This window comes from Callospermophilus lateralis, chromosome 8 (genome assembly GCF_048772815.1).
Source record: "Callospermophilus lateralis isolate mCalLat2 chromosome 8, mCalLat2.hap1, whole genome shotgun sequence".
Lineage (NCBI taxonomy): Eukaryota > Metazoa > Chordata > Mammalia > Rodentia > Sciuridae > Callospermophilus > Callospermophilus lateralis.
The window spans coordinates 2,110,223-2,131,541 of NC_135312.1; the positions used below are offsets into that span (position 1 = coordinate 2,110,223).

The window sequence follows — 21,319 nt, forward strand, 5'->3', positions numbered from 1 at the left end:
TCACACATGAAGGGGTGACATGCTGCAGGCTAAGGCCATTTCTGAAATCTCAGGGATTCAGCCCAGCTTTCCCTGGCAATGCCAGGAGCCAGACCATCTGTAGTCTGCCCGCTCCCTCCTCACCCTGGTGGAGCCTCCTCTAGCAGGCTTGCCCTGCACCCTCTGCTGATGAGGTCTTTGGAGAGCTTGCAATTGACCTTCCTGTGATTGGCCTCGGATCCCTCTGCTTTTGAAACTTCTTTCCCTAATCTCATTCATATGGCCACATCAACTATTCCTACTTCCTGGACTGTTTTCTTAGTCTCCTTTATGAGCTTAATGCCCTTGGCCTTTCCTTTAGTTCCCTGCCCCGTGCCCCCTATTCTGTGTATTAAATGGCCTTCTAGCCATCACCTGTCCATTTGCCAAAGCTGGTCCAGAACTCCTTCTCCTTTGATACTCAACTGCTTCCTAGTCAATTGGAAGGAAGCTTCCAGGTCCAAGCCTCTTCCTCCAACACCACATACGAGCCTCTCTTTCTATGGCTGCCTTCCTGGTTCCCAGGAGATACAGAGTACTTGACAGATAGAGGGTAAAGGTTGGGTATCTGCAGTAGCCTGCCTTCTGGATGTCTGTTATGAGGGCACGTGACAGTGTGCTTGCTGAAGACCAAAATATTTAGGAGGTTCTTGGTACCTGGGCCCTTGTGCAGCTCAGCTCCAGGTCTGACGCTCCTGTATCCTGGTCCTGCCCACCTGAGGAAGCTGACCAAATTGATTTCTACATATTATCATAATTACTAGAAAATGTGATCCATGAAATGGAGAAAGGTTTCTGTGAAATTAAGTAATTGTTTGATAATTTCCTCTAGTTAACCAATAAGAAAGCGGTTACTGGCGAGAACAACTTCACAGATACCATGAGGCACATGTTGTCATCACGACTGAGCATGCCTGACTGCCCCAACTGCAACTACAGGAGAAGGTGAGCTGGGCTGTCATGGGTGCAGCAGCCTGCAGCCCTCCTTGAACCAGGTGGAGGTCTGGAACCGACCTTCAGAGAACATGATGACCTTCTGTGTTGGCTCTCTTGGTAACTGTCCTTAATTCCCGATCAGATGTGCTTGTGATGACTGCAGCCTCTCACACATCCTCACTTGTGGTATCATGGACACCCCCGTCACTGATGACATCCACATTCACCAGCTACCACTCCAAGTGGATTCTGCTCCCGACTATCTCTCTGAGATGCGCCCACCTAGTGTGTCCTCAGCAAGCTCAGGGTCAGGCTCCAGCTCTCCCATCACAGTTCAGCAACATCCCAGACTCATCCTCACAGACAATGGCTCTGCACCAACTTTGTAAGTTGTAACTGTGTAATAAAGATTCAGAAATTTTAAGAATTCAATCGCAAGAAACAGTGATGTCTACAGAAGTATGAACATCATCATAATGCTTTTCATGAAAAAGACCTTGCATTGTTTTAAGCAACCTTTAAAACATGAAATCAGTCAATTCAAAGTTTGACACTTATTTTATTACCTGAAAAAAAATGTTAAATTAACAAGTGCCAGTACAGTAAAAAACATGAAAAACATGTTGGTATGCAGGGAAGTGTCTCCTTGGCTCTGACCCCTTCTCCTTGTGCCCCCGGAGGGCGGTCAGCTGCCGTTCACTCGCCTCATTGTCAGCCCAGCGTTCATGCTTGCCTCATGTCTTGCTAAGAGTTCAAATGATCGCTTTAGCAAGCGATGGAAAGTTTGTCTTCTGTGTTCCCACATAACTAGGTGTTCCTTTCATATTGGCGAGGCTGCCCTGCTGCTCTTGCCTGTTCACTTTGTGGTTGGCTGGTCCCAGATTCCTTCAGAGTTGTGACACTGTCATTTGTGAGGGCTTATGGACGGGTGGTAATTACTTGAGTAGACCTAGACTTCCATTGCATGTACATCATAGAGCATGCAGCCATTGTGAGCCCTGCAGAGATTCCAGTGCCAGGGATTATTGCCCCTGACCTCGGCTGTTCAGCCTTCCTCAGATTTCTCTGATTGGGGTCATACCTTTATCTCCTCTCTCTGGATTTCTCAAGGAAACTGAGAAGGGCATCTCAAGTCACATAATAAATGAGAATCCTTTCCTTTAGAGTCTTTCAGTTCTCAGTATGGACTCGTTCTCAAGCCCCAAATAATTCTTTTTCTTTCTTCCTTTCCTTCCTTCCTCTGTGTGTGCGTGCGCATGCCCCCTCCCCCTCTCTCTCTCCATCCCCCTCCCCCTCATTTCTCTCTCTCTCTCTCTCTCTCTCTCTCTCCCCCTTGGTGGTACTGGTGAACTCAGAGGTGCTTTACCACTGAGTTATACCCCCAACCCTTTCCTTTTTTCTTTTTCCTTTTGTTTTTAGTTGTAGTTGGACACAATACCTTTATTTTTATTTATTTATTTTTATGTGGTGCTGAGGATCGAACCCAGCACCTCGCACGTGCTAGGCGAGTGCTCTACCACTGAGCCACAACCCCAGCACTGCCCCCCCCCCCAAAGCCCTTTTTTGTTTTATTTTGAGGCAGGTTCTAAGTTGTCTTGTGTTGGCCCTGATCTTAAAATCCTCCAATGTCAGCCTCCCAAGTAGGTGGGATTATAGGTATACACCACTGCATCTGAATGTACCCCTTTAATTTTAAATAAAACAATTGTGTCTGGGTTTGGGAGTGGTAGAAGGAATAGTTTTGTAGCAGGACATCTCAAGTCACATAATAAATGTAATATTCATTAGTCTGATTAAATGTTTGTGATTTCCTTAATATTTCTGCTTTTGGAGGTTTTCCTTTTCCATTCTTCCAGGTAGTAAAAATGCTGATCTTCTAGGTCTCTCCTCTCATATTCAGGTGACCAGGAGGTATTGGTAGTGAGTGATGCTTTACAGGACTCTGAACACAAGCAGTGATCTAAAGAAGGCTTCTGTGCACAGCAGGTGGCTCCTTTATCCTCCTCTGCAGTACAGGAGCTGCCTTTGACCTTGTCTGTTGTCTCAGTTGTAGTGATGATGAGGACGTTGCACCATTGTCAGCCAAGTTTGCTGATATTTATCCATTGAGTAACTACGACGATACCGAAGTGGTGGCCAACATGAATGGGATCCACAGCGAACTGAATGGTGGTGGGGAAAACATGGCCCTGAAAGATGAGGTATGAGCGTGGTTACTTGTAGCCACAATAGGTGGCATAATATGGTGGCCTAAGTTTAATTTTTACATTATTCTGCTTTGAAAAGTGTAAGTTACAAAAGGCTGCGTTTTAAGTCCCCACAGGTGAGCAGCACCAGTAGTAGCTCTTCAGAAGCTGACGATGAAGAAGTGGATGGTGAAAGCAGTGGGGAGCCTCCAGGAGCTCCAAAGGAAGATGGGGCCCTGGGAAACGGGAGCCCCAGGACAGAGGAAAGTAAAGTGGACACTCCACCCCCTTCTTACCCAGCCCAGCAGGTAGGGTTTCATGTTTCAGATTTTCTTTTTGTCATGAGAGTCTCAGTGTATATTTTTCCCAAACATGGGCATTATTAACTGTGAAAGTATTCCATTTCAAGTTATTTCTGTTGCTCAGAATCAGAGAGAATCAAGACACACTTGTAAAACAGACAATTCATAATTTTTAAAAATATTTTTAAAAAATATTTATTATTTTTTAGTTGTAGTTGGACACATTATCTTTATTTCATTCTTATGTGGTGCTGAGGATCGAACCCAGGGCCCCACACGTGCTAGGTGAGCACTCTACCCCTGAGCCATGACCCCAGCCCCCAATTCCTATTTTAATTTTGTTTCCTTTGCTTAAATCTAATCATCTTCTTCATTTTGTAATGCTTCATGTTCATTTCCTTTTTTTTTCTATATAGAAGCAAGGAGAGGCTATTTTTTTTTTTAAGTTGTAGATAGACTCAATATCTTTATTTTTATTTATTTTTATGTGGTGCTGGGGAGCGAACCCAGGGTCTCACGTGTGCCAGGCAAGCGCTCTACTACTGAGCTACAATCCCAGCCCCCCAGTTCTTTTTTTGAGATGGGGCCTCACCAAGTTGCTTAGAGCCTCAGTGAGTTTACCAGGCTGACTTGGAACTTGAAATTCTCCTGCCTTAACCTCCTGAGACACTGAGATTACAAGTGTGCATCACTGTGCTTAGCTAATAAATTCATTTTGATAGGTGATATAAATATATATAATTCAAATAAAAGACAATGTTAAAGGTATATACATTAAGAAATCTGGCCCTTACCTTCTTCCCCACCCATTCTGTCACATTTGCATACCAAGTCCCTAGTCCCAGTAGATGATCGGTTTTATCTGTTTATTATGTGCATGTACAATATTCATTCTTCCCCTTTTTTGTGAGAAAGGCTGTCTAATAACACACACACAGTTCTGTACCTGTTTGCCTGACAGTGCATCCTGACAGATTATGTCTCTGCAGAGCGTACTTTCTCATTCCCTTCTGCTGGCCTCACTCTTTTTCATAATGTGAACATGCTGTAGTTTCTGTTTTTCCTTTTTAGTTCTCTGTTGATGGGCACTTGTGCTGTTCATCCCCTCTTTGACCATTGCAAACTATTCAGTGAGTAACCTTGTACATCTGACGTTGTGTACATAAGCAGATACAGCTCTAGGACTAGTCCAGCAGTGAACTGTGGGTAAGAACATCAGTGAGTGGGGTTGGGTAAGGCCACGGTGACCACCCAGACTCCAAAAAAGAGTGACCCCACAGTTTTGTTGGATTGTTGCCAGTCTGATATAGGGAAATGGTAACCCGTGGGGTTTCAGTTTTTACTTCCCTTTAATAGGTAAACCTCCTTTCCTATATTTAAGGGCTATTTGTTTCCTTTTCTGTCCTATTACTGAGTTACAAGATTTCTTTACATATTGGATATATATCCTTCATCAGATATATGATTTGCACTGTTTCCTCATGGTCTATAATGTGTCTCTTTATTTTGTGTTTTTTTTAAAATATTTATTATTGTTGTGTTTATTTTTAGCTGGACACAATACCTTTATTTTATTTTTATGTGATGCTGAGGATCGAACCCAGGGCCTCGCACATGATAGGCAAGCGTTCTGCCACTGAACTGCAACCCCAACCCAGTTTTAATAGTGTCTTTTGTAAAGCAGAAGCTTTGGGTTTAATTCATTCCAATTTATTAGTTTTTTTCTTTTCTGAACCATCCCTTTGATACATTGTCTAAGAAAACTTGGCCTAACACAAAACTGTTTTCTTCTAGAAGATTTGTAACTTATTTAGATGCTGTGATTCATTTGACTAAGAGTTTGCTTATGGTGTAAGGTTAAAGTTTGCATCTGTGTTTTTAAGTATATGGACATCCAATTATCTGGTGCTCTCTGTCAGACTGGCCTTGCCCCTGTGGAAGCGCTTTGATGATTTTTTGAAAATTGATGGGCCGTAAATGCAAGGGTTTAAGATTCATTTTCTTCATTTGGTCTCTGTTTGTCCTTACATGTGTACCACACGTGACAGTTGCTTAAGGTGAGTTTGGAGTTATAGTAGGGTTCGCTCTTTAGCGTGGCAGACCTGCTTTCTCACAGATAGCAATCTTGGTATAATCGGCAGGTGGGGGTTGGAGGCCAATCAGCCAGGGCCTCTGGGAGAGATGCACTAACCTGACTCCTGAGATCACCTTTAGAGATTAGTTCCCCATGGATTCTGGAAGGACATGGGTATGCAGATAGGATGTGATTCCTCACTGATTTCTCTCTAGTTCTTCCCGTTTCTGAGGGAATCATTTTAAAGACATTTGCCAACTTTTGATTTCTACATTTGGGAATGATGTTGAATGTGTGTACATGTCATTGTAACTCCCTAGTACATTGACCCCTTTGTCATGATGAGATATTTCTCTATTGATACTTCTTACTTTAAAGTACGTTATATCTGATATTAATGAAGCCAGTTTAGCTTCTTGGGTTATTGTATGTACATTATACTTTTTTTCCTTATATTTTTCAGCTTCTTTGTGTCTTCAAATCCAAATTTGCTTTCAGATCTTCTTGTTGGACCTTGTATTTTTATTCTATCAACCTCTGCCTTTTCAGACATTAAACAAAATTTTTAGTGACCATTAATACCATTTAATTGCCACTATTTTTTTTTTTTTTTTTAATGGTACTGGGGAATTGAACCAAGGAGCACTCTACCACTGAGCTATATTCTCAGCTCTTTTTATTTTTTATTTTGAGACAGACTTTTGCAAGCTGTCCAGGCTGGCCTTGAATTTGTAATCTTCCTGTCTCAGTCTCCCAAGTTGCCAGGATTAACATGGCTGTGCCACCATACCTGGCTTTTGCCATTAATTCTGTTTTGTTTTTAAGTTGTAGATGGACATAATACCTTTATTTATTTTTTTATGTGTGCTAAGGATTGAACCCAGTGCTTCACATGTGCTAGACAGGTGCTCTACCACTGAGCTATAGCCCTAGTCCTGCCATTAATTCTTTAATGATTTTTTTTTTTTTTAGTCATTTTCAAGTTGCTGCTTTAAGCATTACAATATGCATCTTAATTTATTACAATCTACTCCAGGTTAATATTGATTTAATTCCAGTAACATAGATAAACATTTCTCTAATACAGCTCTATTTTCTTCTTCTTCCTTCAAATTATTATTCTGTGTATTATATTTATATGTTATAAACCCAGCATATTAAAATTATTGCTTTTTTAAAATTTCATAATTTTAGATAAATTATAAGCAAAGACAAAAGATAACATGATATTTTCCATTTGCCAGCTTGCTCTTCTGGCATTCTTTTTTGTGTGTGTGTGTGTGGGGGGGGGATTTGTATTATTTCATTTTGTTCTAGGGACAGACGAGGTAAGGCACCAAAGATAGCAGGAAACAGTTTTATTTGGCTGCAACCAGGTTCAGAGGGCAAAACTTTTGCTGTAATCAATCAATCCCCTGAACCTCGAGTTCAGGTAGTTTCAGAATTTTATACCCAGCATGTAAGGGAAGGGGCTCAAAAGTTCACAGTCTGCAGAAGTTCACATAAAAGCAGCTTTTTCTTTCACTGTTCTGGGCAAGTTAACCCTTCAAGTACAGCTCTTGAGAAGGGGGGAGCTTCTTCTCCCCTTTTTTCCCTCCCCTGCCAGCTGTTACCATGGAGCCCAATAGGTAACTTCTCTATGAAACTCCAGCTCAAGGCCAGAGGCCTTGTTAGAAGATTTGTCTTTTTTATAACATTTTGCATTTGCAAACATACTTCTACAAATTATTATACTGGAAACATGTTTGTGAAAAACAAGTGAAAGGGCATTGAGCACCTGGAGTGCTGATTTCTTTCTGGCCAGTGGCCAAGTAAAATAGAGCAACAGGAAAATAGGAAGTTTAACTACATTGAACTTTTTGTAGAGACTCTTTTGCTTATAGTCTTAAAATCAATTATGGTGAAAATTTCTTGAGAAGCTTAGTTAAGATTTTTTGTTAAGGACAGGGTGCCACTACAATTTCAGCTGAAATACATCCTTTAGTATTTCATGTAGGACCAGTTTGCTAGCACTGAATTTTCTCAGTTTTTACATATAAATGTCTTTCTTTTCTTCTTATTTTTTAGAATAGTTTTAAGTTCACAGCAAAGTTCAATAGAAGGTGCAGAGAACTCTACGCCCCTTGCCTGTACCTCACATCCTCCCCCACCATCAGAATCCCACACAGAGGGGTGTAGCTGCTGGACAGTCAGTCCTCCACACAGGCCTGTGTTTCTTTATGGAGGCGGGACTGCAGGAGCTTCCAAGGTGGTTATGTACATCTCTTTTAATCCATGTTCAGCTTCCTTGTATTTCTTAGATCTGTAGATTAATGGTTTTCATCCCATTTGAAAAGTAAGAGTTTCAGACATTGTTTCTTTTAAGTTTTTCTCTCAGAGACCCTTCCCGCTCCTGTCCCTGGGACTTCTTTGCATACATGCCGGTGTGTTTGCTGCTCTCCCCAAAGATTTCTGTCTATGTTTTCCTTTACTCTCTCTCTCTCTCTCTCTCTCTCTCTCTCTCTCTCTCTCTCTCTCTGTTTTCTTTTTAAATATTTTTTTAGTTGTCAGTGGACCTTTATTTTTTATTTATATGCAGTTCTGAGAATCTAACCCAGTGCCTCACACATACTAGGCAAACCACTGAGCCACAACCCCAGCCCATCTTTACTCTCGTTTCTGTTTGTCTTCATATGGATAATTTCTGTTCCCCTAATTGGATTCACAGATTCTTTCTCCGCTGTGTGTGTGTATGGGGGGAGGGGTGCTGGGGATTGAACCCAGGGCCTTGGGCATGTGAGACAAGCACTCTACCAACTGAGATACATCCCCAGCCAACTCTGCTATCTTAAACCTGCTTTTAGAATTCATATTTTATTTTCTTTATAGTTACTTTATTATAATCCCCTGTATGTTTGATCTCAGTTATCCTACTTGCCTTACATCTCTAAACATGTTGTAGCTGCAGTTTTGCATCTTTTTCTGCTAATCCAGTATGTAGAGCTACTCAGGAGAACCAATTTCTAGTGATTCGCTGTCCTTTTCCTGCAAAAGTGTGGCTCACACTTTTCTTTTTCTTTGCATGTCTCATCGTTTTTGGTTGAAAACTGGTCTTTAAAAAAATGTAACAACTCTGACTTTCCCTTTGAGTGACTGTTCAGTGAGGTTCTTGCTTCTGTATGTTTTAGTGCTTACCTAGACTTCCCTTGCAGAATCGGTTTCCCCCATATGCAGCAGCTCATGCATCAGCTCATGTTTTTACTCTGTTTTCGTTTTTTAGCTTGTCTGATAAAGGTCTTGCCTTTGGTTGCTTAGCTTGTTGGATCAGCTAATGATTTGGGCAAGTTCACCTATAGACCTTTAACACCCAGGGTCTCAACGTGTGTCAGAGCATCTGTATATAGGTGGGGAACAGTATCTGCACCCCAGCCAGCTCTGGGGTCTTCTGGTAGCTAGCAAGTGTGGGCAGCCTGAGGAGCCTTCCCAAGCTCTCTCATTTTTAGAGTCTCCCTAATAGGTTTTTGTCTCATCTACCACTCACCCCAGGACACCAGCCCCAAGCTATCAGGGCTATAAACTTCCCTGCCCATTCCCCACTGAGTCTGCCACTTCTGTTGGTTCACCTCTACTTGTCATGGAGTTGCCCTCTTTAGCAGCAAGGCAGGTTTTCTCCAGCAGCTGCTCTGATGATACCTCTGGTTACTGCTCAGAAGCTGGGGTGGAAAGAGGGAAAGGCCCCAGGAAAGAAATCCAGACTCCTGTTCTTCACTCAAGTTGCAGCTATCTTACAAGAAGAAACAGTTCACGATATTCTGCTTTGGCTCATTTCTAGAGCTTTAGAATGGCTGCCTTTGTCATTTGTGCTCAGAAGGAAGCTGAGTTGTTAGCCCTTCAATCCACCTTTGCCAGAATCCTGCCCCTTGGCTTCCATGTGAAGATTTCTGTACAACCACCAATTGAGCAGTAGGAACCCATTGGAGCAGAGTCACCTAGCGTTCAGTTCTTGTTCCCAGTTCCCTCTTGCAAAGTGACATCTTTGTCAGGTCCTTGATCTCTGCAGTCAGGCACAGGACATAGATTGGTAGCTGTTACCTCAGCATACCACCACCTGGGAATGAGGAGCACCTGTCCCCTCTTCGCCACTTCTGATGTCCCAGTCCCTGGGGTTCCTTCTTCCCCCTCAAGCGCAGGGTGGGGAGCATGGGCAACTCAAGAGTGTCAGGACAGGCCTCATTCTTGCCTTCTTATTTGCTTCATAACTGCTTGGCAGAATGTGACTGACCTTAACTTATTCATACTAATTTTTAAATTTTTTTTTTGTAATTGTAGATGGACAGAATGCCTTTGTTTTATTTTTATGTGGTGCTGAAGATCAAACCGAGTGCCTCACACATGCTAGGCAAGCACTCTACCACTGAGCTACAGCCCCAGCCCCTAATTCGTATTATTGTTTGTTTCACATTAAACAAGTTCTTTGTTTCTTTCCTTTTAGGCTGAACAAGCTCCGAACACTTGTGAATGTCATGTTTGTAAACAAGAAGCCTCTGGGCTGACAGGGTCAGCAGTGACTGCTGGAGCCCTTCCTCCTGGCCATCAGTTCCTGAGCCCAGAGAAGCCTACACCCCCTGCACTACATCTGTACCCCCACATCCATGGACATGTGCCTCTGCACACTGTTCCACACCTGCCTCGCCCTCTCATCCACCCGACCTTGTATACAGCACCCCCTTTCCCACACAGTAAGGTAAGCTGGACCAGAAGGCCCTGAAAGCTCACTCACCTATAAGATCTTGCAGGATTGCTTATTTAAACAGTGTTTAAAACTGACAGCTTGTACAGAACAGTGTTTGCCCTCTTGATAGGAAGGTCTGTGAATGCCTGCTTTTACTGTGATCTCTCAAGTGGTTGTAATTTTGAACCTCCACATTGTTAAAAACAATCATGAAGGTCATGATTTATGCATTCAAAGTTAATTAGAACATAGATGCTACTGCTGCTACCCAGTTAAACTTGGTGCACTTCACGTGAGTCTTGCTTATCTACTTATGACCTCCAGAGCCTGTTTCTTGATGTGATGGGCAAAGTTATTTGAACAGTCCCTCTGACCTTGGATGGGCTCTGCAGGGTCTAAGTGAGTATGCCTCTTAGCCTGACAACTCACCAGCCTACAGAGGAGCTGCAAGGGCAATGTTGTAGAAATTCATATCACCCTAAGGTTGTAGAGAGAACTGAAGAGCACAGGGGACCTCAAAAAACGAGGTGTGCTAGGAGCTCATTCACAGTAAGCTCTAGAAAATGATTGTCTTGATGTGTTTTTTCTTAAAGTACCCTGTGGGTATATTTAGTGTCTTTGACTTTGCAGCAACCCAGTTGTTTTCATTTTTTATGCCTTAGGTAGCTTTGCCTCTAGCTGTTTTGAACTTAATCTTTGTTGACTCTCGCCATAATTTTGATTGTTTTCTGTTTTTATTTATACCAGTTATTCTGGCTCAAGGTTATCTCTAATCAGTTAAAAAATAGACTTCTCGAAACTCTACTGATAGATTATTTTAAACAATGATTGTAAACAAGTGAAAAGGAGGACATGGCATGAAAGGGCCTGCTCAGGCTGCAGGCATGCTTCTCCTCCAGGAGTTCACTTGCACAGTGGGGTGTGATTAGCATGACAGTAGGTTTCTTGTGTGTGTGTGTGTGTGTGTGTGTGTGTGTGTTGGCCAGGAGGAGTTCAGGTGGGAGAGCATTTTTCTGGTATATGGTAAAGCTAGGCTATTTTCATGTGCACTCCATTTTCCTTTGGATGAGTGTGTACAGTTAGGAATCCATCTAGTCCTTCTTGCCTTCCCTAGTCCTAAGATTTTAGAATGTTCCTTATATTTGTCCTGGTTGAAGCTATTCAAGAATTAGTTTCTAAAAATATTCAAGTCATGTGATGAAATAGATTATTCTCCAGGCTGTGTGGCCTAGCATATGCAAAGCCCGACACCATTTGAAGAAAGAAAAAGGAAAAAAAAAAAGAAAGGAAATGGATTATTCCCAGTGCCTGTTGGGACACTATAGTTAAAAGCCTGTTCTTTTCTGACTTTAATCTTTTCTCCGGGAATTATAGGTAGTCTATACAAGTGTAAAAGCAGAAGAAAATCATTTTTTAGGACCATCAGCTGTATCTGATATTCTTTTGCTGCCTGCTAGACTTTAGTGCCATGGATAAGTGTGAGAAATTCATGCATAGAAAGACTAAATATAGGGGCTGGAGTTGTAGCTCAGTGGTAGAGCACTTGCCTAGCATGTGTGAGGCACTGGGTTTGGTTTTCAGCACCGCTTATGAATAAATAAAATAAAGGTCCATGGACAAATAAAAAAATATTAAAAAGAAAAAAGAAAAACTAAATATATAGAGAGGGGTCAAGTGATATGTAGTAGTGGCCACATAGGAGCTTAGATATTTGTAGAAGACTTTTTTCCAACTACTTTTTTTTTTTTTGCTGTTACTATGCATTAGTTGGAGACCCTTTTTATTTGGAGACATAAGATGCCCTTGACACTTCAATTGTACTTGGTGTGGAAACTTTTGTATTGTCTCCTGCCAGGTGTTACAGAACTAGTTTGTTACTTACTTACTTGGATGTTGCACATATTGTGTTAACAGCCCGTGGGAATTGTTGGAGACTCCTTCTAGAGAAAGAACAAGCTGTTAGAAGGACACAGACTTCTCTTCATCAGGAGGATTGTTGTGTGTGGTGTTCCCAACCAGTTGAGAGGCAGTGGGTGGGTGCCAAATGTGGAAGGAGCTCTGGCCTGCCTCTGCTTCTGCATCCATTTTTGGATTGTGAGTTCTGCTGTGATGAAGTCACAGAGAGTGCCTTTAAGACTTGATGGCACAGGAGTTGTAATTCTTTTAATTCATACTTGGCCATTGTGGGTAAATATTAAGTACCCAAAATGTTTATGATGATTACTGCAGAAAATTAATTTTCTTAAAATAAAAAAAAACTTGGAACACTTATTTCTATTTTCAAATGTCTTCATACCATTAATATATTTAATTTATATGTTGAAATGTTCAAGGTAGTTGCAGAAGAAAATACAGTAAGAAATACTAGAGAAAAAAAATAAAAAGTATATGTACTAAGGAATTTAATTTCTAAATATGTGAAGATTTTCCAACTATCTTTCCATTATTTACTTTAATTCTGTTCTGGTCTAAGAGCATATATTGTATGATTTCTTTCCTCTTTTTTCTTTTTTTTATGGTGTTGGAAATTGGTCCTAGGGCCCTCTGTATGATAAGCAAGCACTCTGTTGCTAAGCTACATCCCATCCCCAATTTCTACTCTTTTGAACTTACAAGAGTGTGTTTTATGGGCCAAAATGTGATATCTCTTGGTGAATGTTCCCTGTGAGGTTGAGAACGTGTATTCTGTTAGATAGAGTACTCCGTAGATGCCCATTGTATTCAGTTGATTTATGGTAGTATTGAATTCAGCCATGTCCTTTTCTGCCTCCTGGATTGGTCCCCTTTTGATAAAGGGTATGAAGACTCCAGCTGTGGCAAGGGATTCATCTGTTTCTCCTGGCAGTTCTATCAGTTTTGCTTACATAGTTTGATGCTTTGGAGTTAGGGGCTCACATTTAGGATCACTGTGTCTTGGAGAATTAACCCTACATCACTATGTAATAATGCCCTTCTTTATCTCTGAACTTTCTTTGCCCTGAAATCTGCTCTGTCTGGGACTAATGTAGTTCTTCCAACTTTTTTGATTAGTGTTTCCATACTATATCTTTCTCTATCCCTTTACCTTTGTGTGTGTGATAAAATATGCATAACATAAAATGTATCATCTTAACCATCTTGAAGTATTCATTTCAGTAGTATTAAATACATTTATAACTTTGTGCCACTGTCACCACCATCCATCTGTAATTCTTTATATCTTGTAAAACTGAAGCTTTATCCATTAACAATAATTTCCTTCCTCCAGCCCCTGATAACCACCATTCTACTTTCTGTCTCTGTGATTGTGAGTTTCTACTTTCTGTCTCTGTCATTGTGAGTTTCTAAGTACCTCGCATAAGTGAAGTCAGACAGCAGTAGTAGTCCCTTTTTTTCCTGATTGGCTTATTTCTCTTAGCATAATGTCCTCAAGGTTCATTCATGATCAGAGTGCTGTAGAATTTACTTCCTAAACAGTGTTCCATTGTATGGATACACCAAATGTACTTGCCTTCAGTGAACACTGGGCTTGTTTCCATATGTTAGCTATTATGACTAATCCTGCTGTGAACATGGGCATACAGATATTTTTTTGAGACTGATTTCAGTTCTCTTGGGTATATGCTTAAAAGTGGAATTGCTGGATTATATGGTAATTCTATTTTTATAGAAATACGGTAATTCTATGTTTACAATGTTTGAGGAACTGCCATATTCTTTTCTACTTGGTTGTACATGAGGATTTCAGATTCTTCACATCCTCATCAGAGCTTACTGTTTTCTGGGTTTTTTTGTTTGTTTGTCATTTGTTTTTATTTTGTTTTTGAGATAGGTCTTCCTGTTGTTCAAGCTAGCCTCAAACTCCTGAGTTCAAGTGATCTTCCAGCCTCAGCTTCCTGATTACACAACTTAAGGCGTATATCATGGTGCCCAGTTCTATTTTCTGTTTTTTGGGTAGCTGCCATCCAATGGGTATGAGGTGGTGTGACATTGTAGTTTTGATTTGCATTCCTCTAATGCTAGTGATGTTGAGCATCTTTTAATATGCCCACTGGCCTTTCCCCCCTCCCCCATGGGGTGCTGGAGTTTGAACCAGGACTTCACTTGTGCTAGGCAAATGCTCTACCACTGAGCTACAGCCCCAGCCCCTGGACATTTTTGTATCTTCTTTGGCAATTGTCTATTCGATTCCTTTGCCCAGTTTTAATCAATTTTAGAAATTCTGTATATATTCTAGATGATACCCCTTTATCAGGTTATGACTTACATACAGTTTTCTTCCATTCTGTGGGTTACATTTTTACTTTGTTGATAGTGTCTTTTGATGGACATTTTTAAAATTTTTCATGAAGTCCAACTTTGTGTATTTTTTCTTTTATTACTTTTGCCTGTGGTGTTACATCCAAGAAATTCCCAATCCAATGTCATGAAGCTTTGGCCTTATATTTTCTTCTAAGAATTTCATTGTTTCAGGTTTTATTTATTTATTTATTTATTAAAATATTCATCCTTCAGTTTTAGGTAGACATAATATCTTTATTTCATTTTTATGTGGTGCTGAGAAACGAACCCAGCGCCCCACGCATACCAGGCGAGCACACTACCACTTGAGCCACATCCCCAGCCCCTGTTTTAGGTTTTACATTCTGATTTTTTAACCAGATCGAGTTAATTCTTATAAATGGTGTTTGACAAAGGTTTGATTTTATTTCTTTGCATGTAGATATTCAGTTTTTTTCAGCCCAATTTTTAAAGACTGCCCTTTTCCCCATTGAATGATTGTGGGCCAGGTACGGTAGTGCACACCTGTAATCCCAGCAGCTAGGGCAGCTGAGCCAGGAGGATCACAAGTTCAAAGCCAGCCTCAACAACTTAGGGAGGCCCTAAGCAACTTTGTGAGACCCTGTCTATAAATAAAATACAAAAATGGGCTGGGCATGTGGCTCAGTGGTTCAATCCCCGATACCAGCCCCCTCACCACCGCCCCCAATATGTGCAAGGGTTTATTTCTGGGTTCTCTATTTCATTCCATTGACTTGTGTGTCTGTCTTCATTGCCAGTACCACACTGTTTTGATTGTTGGAGCTTTATAATGCTTTGTAATCAGCAAGTGCAAGTCCTCTAGTTTTGTTTTCTTTCAAGGTTGTTTTGGGTTTTTGGGTCCTTGGAGGCTATATATGCATTTTAGAATGGTTTTCCTACTTTTGCCAAAAAAAAAAATTACTGATTTTTTTTTTTTTTTAAATGGGAATCACATTAAATATAAAGAAAACTTCAGGTAACCTGGGCATTTTAACATTAGACTTCCAATCCATGAATGAAGTATATGTTTTCATTTTTCATATCTTTTTCCCTTCTTTCAACAGTATTTTATAGTTTTCATTATATAAGTATTTTATTCTTTATGATGCCATTGTGAATGTAGCTATTTCTGTGTTTTTTTCAGATTGTTCATTGTTGATGTATAGAAACATAACTGATTTTTTTTAGCTCTAAATAGACACAATACCTTTATTTTATGTATTTATTTCTATGTGGTGGTGAGGATCAAACCCAGTGCCTCACATTTTCTAGGCAAATGTTCTATCCGTGAGCTATAGCCCCAGCCCCAACATAACTGATTTTTGAGTGTTCACTTTGTATCATGTTCCAACAGATTTATTTTCTTCTAAGCTACAACCCCAGCCCTCCATCTAATCTTATTTATTTATTTATTTATTTTGGCAGGGTGTGAGGGGAGTACTGGGGATTGAAATCAGGGGCACTCAACCACTGAGCCACACCGCCAGTCCTATTTTATATTTTATTTAGAGACGGGGTCTCACTAAGTTAGTGCCTTGCCATTGCTGAGGCTGACTTTGAATTCATGATCCTCCTGTCTCAGCCTTCCGAGCTGCTGGGATTACAGGTGTGCACTACTGTGCTCAGCCTCCTTGCTCTAATCTTAATTATTCCATTTCTTCTGCTAGTTGTGGGTATAATTTGTTCTTTTTCAAATTCTTAAACTCAGGTTATTGATTTGAGATCTTTCTTATTTTCCTGTTTTTGTTTTTCAGTGTTGAGGGTGGAACCTAGTGCCTTGAGCATCGTGGGCAAGTGGTCCACTACAGAGCTGCACTCCCTACTCTTTCTTGTCCTGCTGTGTCCAATCTGCTATGAGCCCCTTTATATTATCTTAGTGCCTCTTTTAAGGTCTTTATTATCGACACCCCCTTCCCCCTGCTCACAGGGGCCTCTTTCCCTTACAGCCCATAACACCCTCCTCACATGAGACCCCTGGTTGACAGTGCTCATTCATGTTCCCACCACACTCCCTCTGTAATCCTTCTGTTTCTCTGAGCTCCCGAGGGTTAACATGAGATCTCACCTGCTCTTCATACTTGAAAGCTCTGTAAGTTTCCCATCTCCTTTCTCAGTTCTGTGTTCTGAATGATTTTTTGATCAATCTACCCATTAAATAATAGTCTAATGGTGTCTGTAAGTTGTAATTTCAGCTGTAATTCTTATTTCTAAGCTTTATGTTTTTTCAAATACATCTCACTTTTTATATTTTTTCTTTCTTTCTTGATTTTCTTCTCTCTTCCTTTCTTTTGTCTTACTCCCTTCCTCCCCTCCAACCACTGAGCTACATCTCCAGCCCCACCCACCTATTTTTAAATTTTGACATAGTCTTGCTCCTCTTCCTAAGGCTAGCCTTGAACTTGTGATTTACCTGCCTCAGCCTCCTGAATAACTGGGGTTACAGGCATGCACCACTGTGTCCAGCTTCCTCTTTTCTTTCTGTACGCATTACACAAAGTTATTCTGTGCGCAAATGAAATCCAGAGGCTCTAAATCTATTTTGTTGTTTCTCTGACATCACTCAAGCATGCTGTTTTCTTATATTAGTTTTATCTTGATGTCAGGTTTTGTGCAGTTTTCTCTGTGAGAGCCCAAGACCCTAACTGGAAGACACCTTCCTTAAGAGAGTTCCCCTCTGCAGATGCCAGGATCCAACCCAGTGCTGACCCTCTGAGGCCCTCCTCTGGCCAGCTCCTCCAGGCCCCACATCAATCAGTCTCTGTGGCTGTGTCATTCCCTTCAGGTCAGGCAAGGTCCCTTGCCTTCACCTGGGACCTTCTTGGCACTTCTAGTAATTTTGTAATTGCAGTTGGTTGTTTGTTGCCAGGGCCTGATTGTACAGATACCTGATAAAGCCCAGGCCTGGGGAGCAGCAGCCTGGAGAGGAGAGAAGAGAGGCAAAGGCAGGAGGGCAGGTGACATGTGCCTGAGATCCTTCTCAGACCAGGTTTTCTCCTGCTGGCCCACATGGTCTGAGGTGGCAGGTTGCCTCTTTGTGGGGCCAGAATTTGTGCTGGAACCAAGGCTTCCAGCTCTAAATAATGTCCTTTTCATCCAATATTGAGAGTGTGTGTGGAATAATCACTGTACTAGTAAGGGGGTCCTGGCCTCTGAGGGAATTCAGTGCCTCGCCTGGCAAGTGGGGTAGCTGGGTATGACTCTGAGATTGCTTTAAGCCTTAGGCACAGCCACTGCAGAAGTGTTTAGTACTGTCAAAACAGCAAGGCCTTTTCCCACTTCATTCTAGGCCCTTTTTCAATATAGTAATTGTTTTACAAAACAATTCCATGTATAGTGTCCATTCAGGCTGAGGTGGAAAGACTGTGTTGAAAGTAGGGGCATAAGTAGACAACTAATTTGGGGATTGTGTCATGTTTGATCTGTATTTTATTTTAGAGGCAAAAGTATAGTTCTACCAGCCTGAGAACCAGCAAGGCCAATGTAAAGGTGGTCCTTTTGCACCTTTTTTTAATCTCTGGAAAGAGTGTTGAAAGACCTCCATTAGGCAGAAACAAAGAAGTGCTCATCTTAACTTTCATGTTAAATGAGATATCATTGACATCCCCTTGGGTGTGAACAGTCTTGTTTTCCTTCTGCTGTCTTGGCTCTTTGTCTTTCACACTCATATCCCAGAGAGGACAGGCTGGGTGCCCAGCTCCTGGGCACACTTCAAAGTATGCTTAGTGATGGTGTCTGTTTGTGTTAGAGCTTTCACTTAAAGTATAAATTTCTTTTCCTATAAATTAATTCTTTTGTGTCGAAGTGGAGAACAGTTCAAAACTTCCATTAATTGAAGCTTTGTGGATTTTGTGTAAAGAGTAAAGTCATTATCCACATTTTGAAAGACCTACTTTATAGTTAGATTGTTGATATTTATCGAGGCATTGCCCAGAATAATCTGGCGACAGACAACTACTTCTTTCTGAAAGAAACCTTTAAGCTCTCTTGTGTGAAAACAGTGGTGGTGGAGGTGGTGGTGGTGGTGGGGGGGGGGATTACAACTTTTTTGGTTACTGATTCCCCTTCCTTTTGCCCTCTATACCTGGGCCTGCATCTTGAGTAGGAGAGCTTCTGAAGAAAAGTGTAAGTAGAATGTGTAGGATCGTCACTGTATGCTTCCAATATTACTATTTAATATGCATTTCCTTAATCTTCTGAACTGCATTCTGCTCAATAAAAATTTATTGAACACCTAGTATGTGCCAGGCCCTGTGCTACATTCCAAGAAAACCAAAATCAGTAATTCTGGTCCCAGTTTTCAAAGAGTTTTCAAATAAAACATCAAAATATTCTGGCATGCCTCATGTGTCCTGTGAGTGCAGAGTAGAGAAGTAATGCTGGAGAGGGAAAGCTGAAGCACCTGGGATGGTTTCACAAAGCAGGGGACACTCTGCAGTAGGGCTTTGAAGGCGAGAATTGTATGGACAAAGAATGGGACGGGTCAGGTGTCAGCCAGACTGGCCAGAGGTGATACCAGACACACACAGCTGTGTCTGAGGAAAGTCTTAGGAAGCACCTAAATGGCTCAGAACCCTGAAGGCAGTGGCTCTGACACACATCTCTAAGCCAGCTGTGAGACAGAAAAAACAGGCCAGTTTGTACCTGGCAGGTGTTTCTGCCACTTGGCAGAAGGTCCCCAAGGCTGTTTTTTATCAGCAAAGTAACTTTAGCTTTTCACTACTTTGTAGAAACTGGGGTCTGTTGAAATAGGATTCATTGTTCTCCTTGCTCTGTGACCCCTGGGGCTCCCCTGCTAGAACAGCTAGTTTGGGCCCTTGCTTTCAAGTCACAAGTTTCTGCTCCGTCATGTTCTCCCTCTGCCTCCTTGAGCCCCCAGAGGTCAGTAGACACACTGAGCTATGATGGTGGCCTGAATAGAGTTACTGCCCACTTGTTCTCTGCCCCAAAGCGTGTGGAAGAATAGGCCCAGCTGGGAGGGTTTGGAAAGTTAATTGGTTTATGTCTAGTGAACATAGTCTTAGAAAGTAATAGTAATTCGTCTTCACAATGACCAAATGCTTACTGACTGCAGGCCGGGCAATGTACAAAACTCTAACTATAAACCCTGGAGATGAGAAAACTAAAGCACAAAAAGATTGAGTGATTTGCCTGAGGTCACACAGCTAGTAAACGGGAGGCTGAGACGGGGCTTGGTTCAAATCCAGCTCTGTCACTGACCACACTGCCCATGGTGGAATCAGAACTGGTAGTCCCTGCACTAGACGCTCAGTTGCTTTCATGTCTGAAACCTCTGGAATTCTCCTTTCCTCCTGCCTTCACATCTTTGCTTCATCACCCCCATCTCCTCACTCACTGACTCAGCGCCATCTCTTCTTTGGTTTGTCTACCGTATTGCCACAGCGTGATCTTCTTGTTAAACTGCCCAGATCATCTCCCTTGCTGCCTGAGACCTTCTGTGGCATCCCTGCCTATTCAGATTGGAAGCCACACAGTTACTTTTAACCATGCTGTTGCCCACAATTATGGAGCCTGTGAGGTATGGCGCTGTTGTCCACATACAGGACTGTCCCTGTGCTCTGTCCCCTTTCCCTTCACCACCTGCCCCAGCCAGGCCCTCAGGATTCTGCCAAATCATCACTTGCAATTGGGAATCTCTAAAACTCTCCATCTGAGTGTACAGGGCTCACTGTGTCTCGTTTCTGCATCCTGCAGGGTGGGGGGTGGCCAGACATCCTTCTAGCACCTGTAGCTCATCCAGGGTGAGGCTGTCTGTGTACACCTGGACACCTCGTTCCAGCAGCTCCTCAGTTCTGCTGAGGGAACACTGTGCAGCATTGCCTGTTCCTTATGGAGCATGCATAACTTGGGGGATGGCAGACATAAACTCAGCAAGCTAGAAGTCAGTCCTATGTTACAGCTGTGGTGAGAAAGGAAGGTCATGGTTCTCCACGAGTGTAGCAGGACACTCTACTGGTCCTGAGTGTCGGGTCTTCTTAGTGAGAGCAGAGACAGCAATGTCAGCTTCTCTGGGAAATTAATGTCTGGGCCAAGGCTGTAAGTGAGCGTAAGTGAGAGAGGTGAGAACTGAGATGCGGACATCCCAGAACATGGACATGGCCTGAGCAGATACCAGGGGAGGGAAGGCCTATGCGTCAAGGGGATTGGTGAGCAGGACAAAAGGAGGCAGGTCAAGTTCCCTAGGGTCCCACAGGGCCAAGGTAAGGACTTTGGGTTTTGTGTTAAAAACAGCAGGAATCTACCTCAATTTTTCAAGCAGGGAATTCCAAAAAGATGACTGGCTGCTGTGAGGAGGACCGCAGGGGGCCAAGTGCAGAAGTGGAGGCTCAGCCACTATAAGACCCCGAGAGGTGGACAGATGGGCCTGGGGCCTAGGCATGGACCAGGGATAGGAAGGGCCCAGGACACCTGGTGTGTGCCAGGAGCTGCCAGATGACTTGGCACTTAGTTAAGGATGTGGATGCTGGCTAGACCCTAGCCACCTTCCCCTGGTACCTTCAACGAGGTCTGCACCACCAGGCTCTGGAGGCTCACTGCCAGGTTGGCTCCTCAAGAGCACAGCACAGATCCCTCCATCTCTTCGCATGTATGCTGTGCTTTGTCCAGGTATAAGAGAGCAGCATGAGGGTTTACCATTCTTATCAGTGACTCCAAAGCTGACTTGTTAGAAATGATTGTTAAAATGCCATTATGAGAATAAGTCTTAGAACAGATCTTACACAGATGAATCACACGTAAGTCATGGATAGGTAGGAATGTTAGAAGTTACTGAGTTGTCTAACGGCATCAGTTG

General features: G+C 42.2%; 1 protein-coding gene across 6 annotated transcripts in view; it reads left to right on the top strand.

The window, feature by feature from the left end:
- Fam193a (family with sequence similarity 193 member A) overlaps positions 1-21,319 on the top strand; it is a 148,401-nt gene that overhangs the window by 97,613 nt on the left and 29,469 nt on the right. For all 6 annotated transcript variants that reach the window (XR_013092156.1, XR_013092157.1, XM_076864561.1 and 3 more), the window contains 5 exons: positions 851-963; positions 1,097-1,339; positions 3,002-3,155; positions 3,269-3,448; positions 9,988-10,239. Coding sequence is in view for 4 of the 6 variants with exons in the window: in XM_076864561.1 (XP_076720676.1) it covers positions 851-963; positions 1,097-1,339; positions 3,002-3,155; positions 3,269-3,448; positions 9,988-10,239 (942 nt within the window). In the remaining 2 variants the exon portion in view is untranslated. The remainder of the gene's footprint in view (positions 1-850; positions 964-1,096; positions 1,340-3,001; positions 3,156-3,268; positions 3,449-9,987; positions 10,240-21,319) is intronic.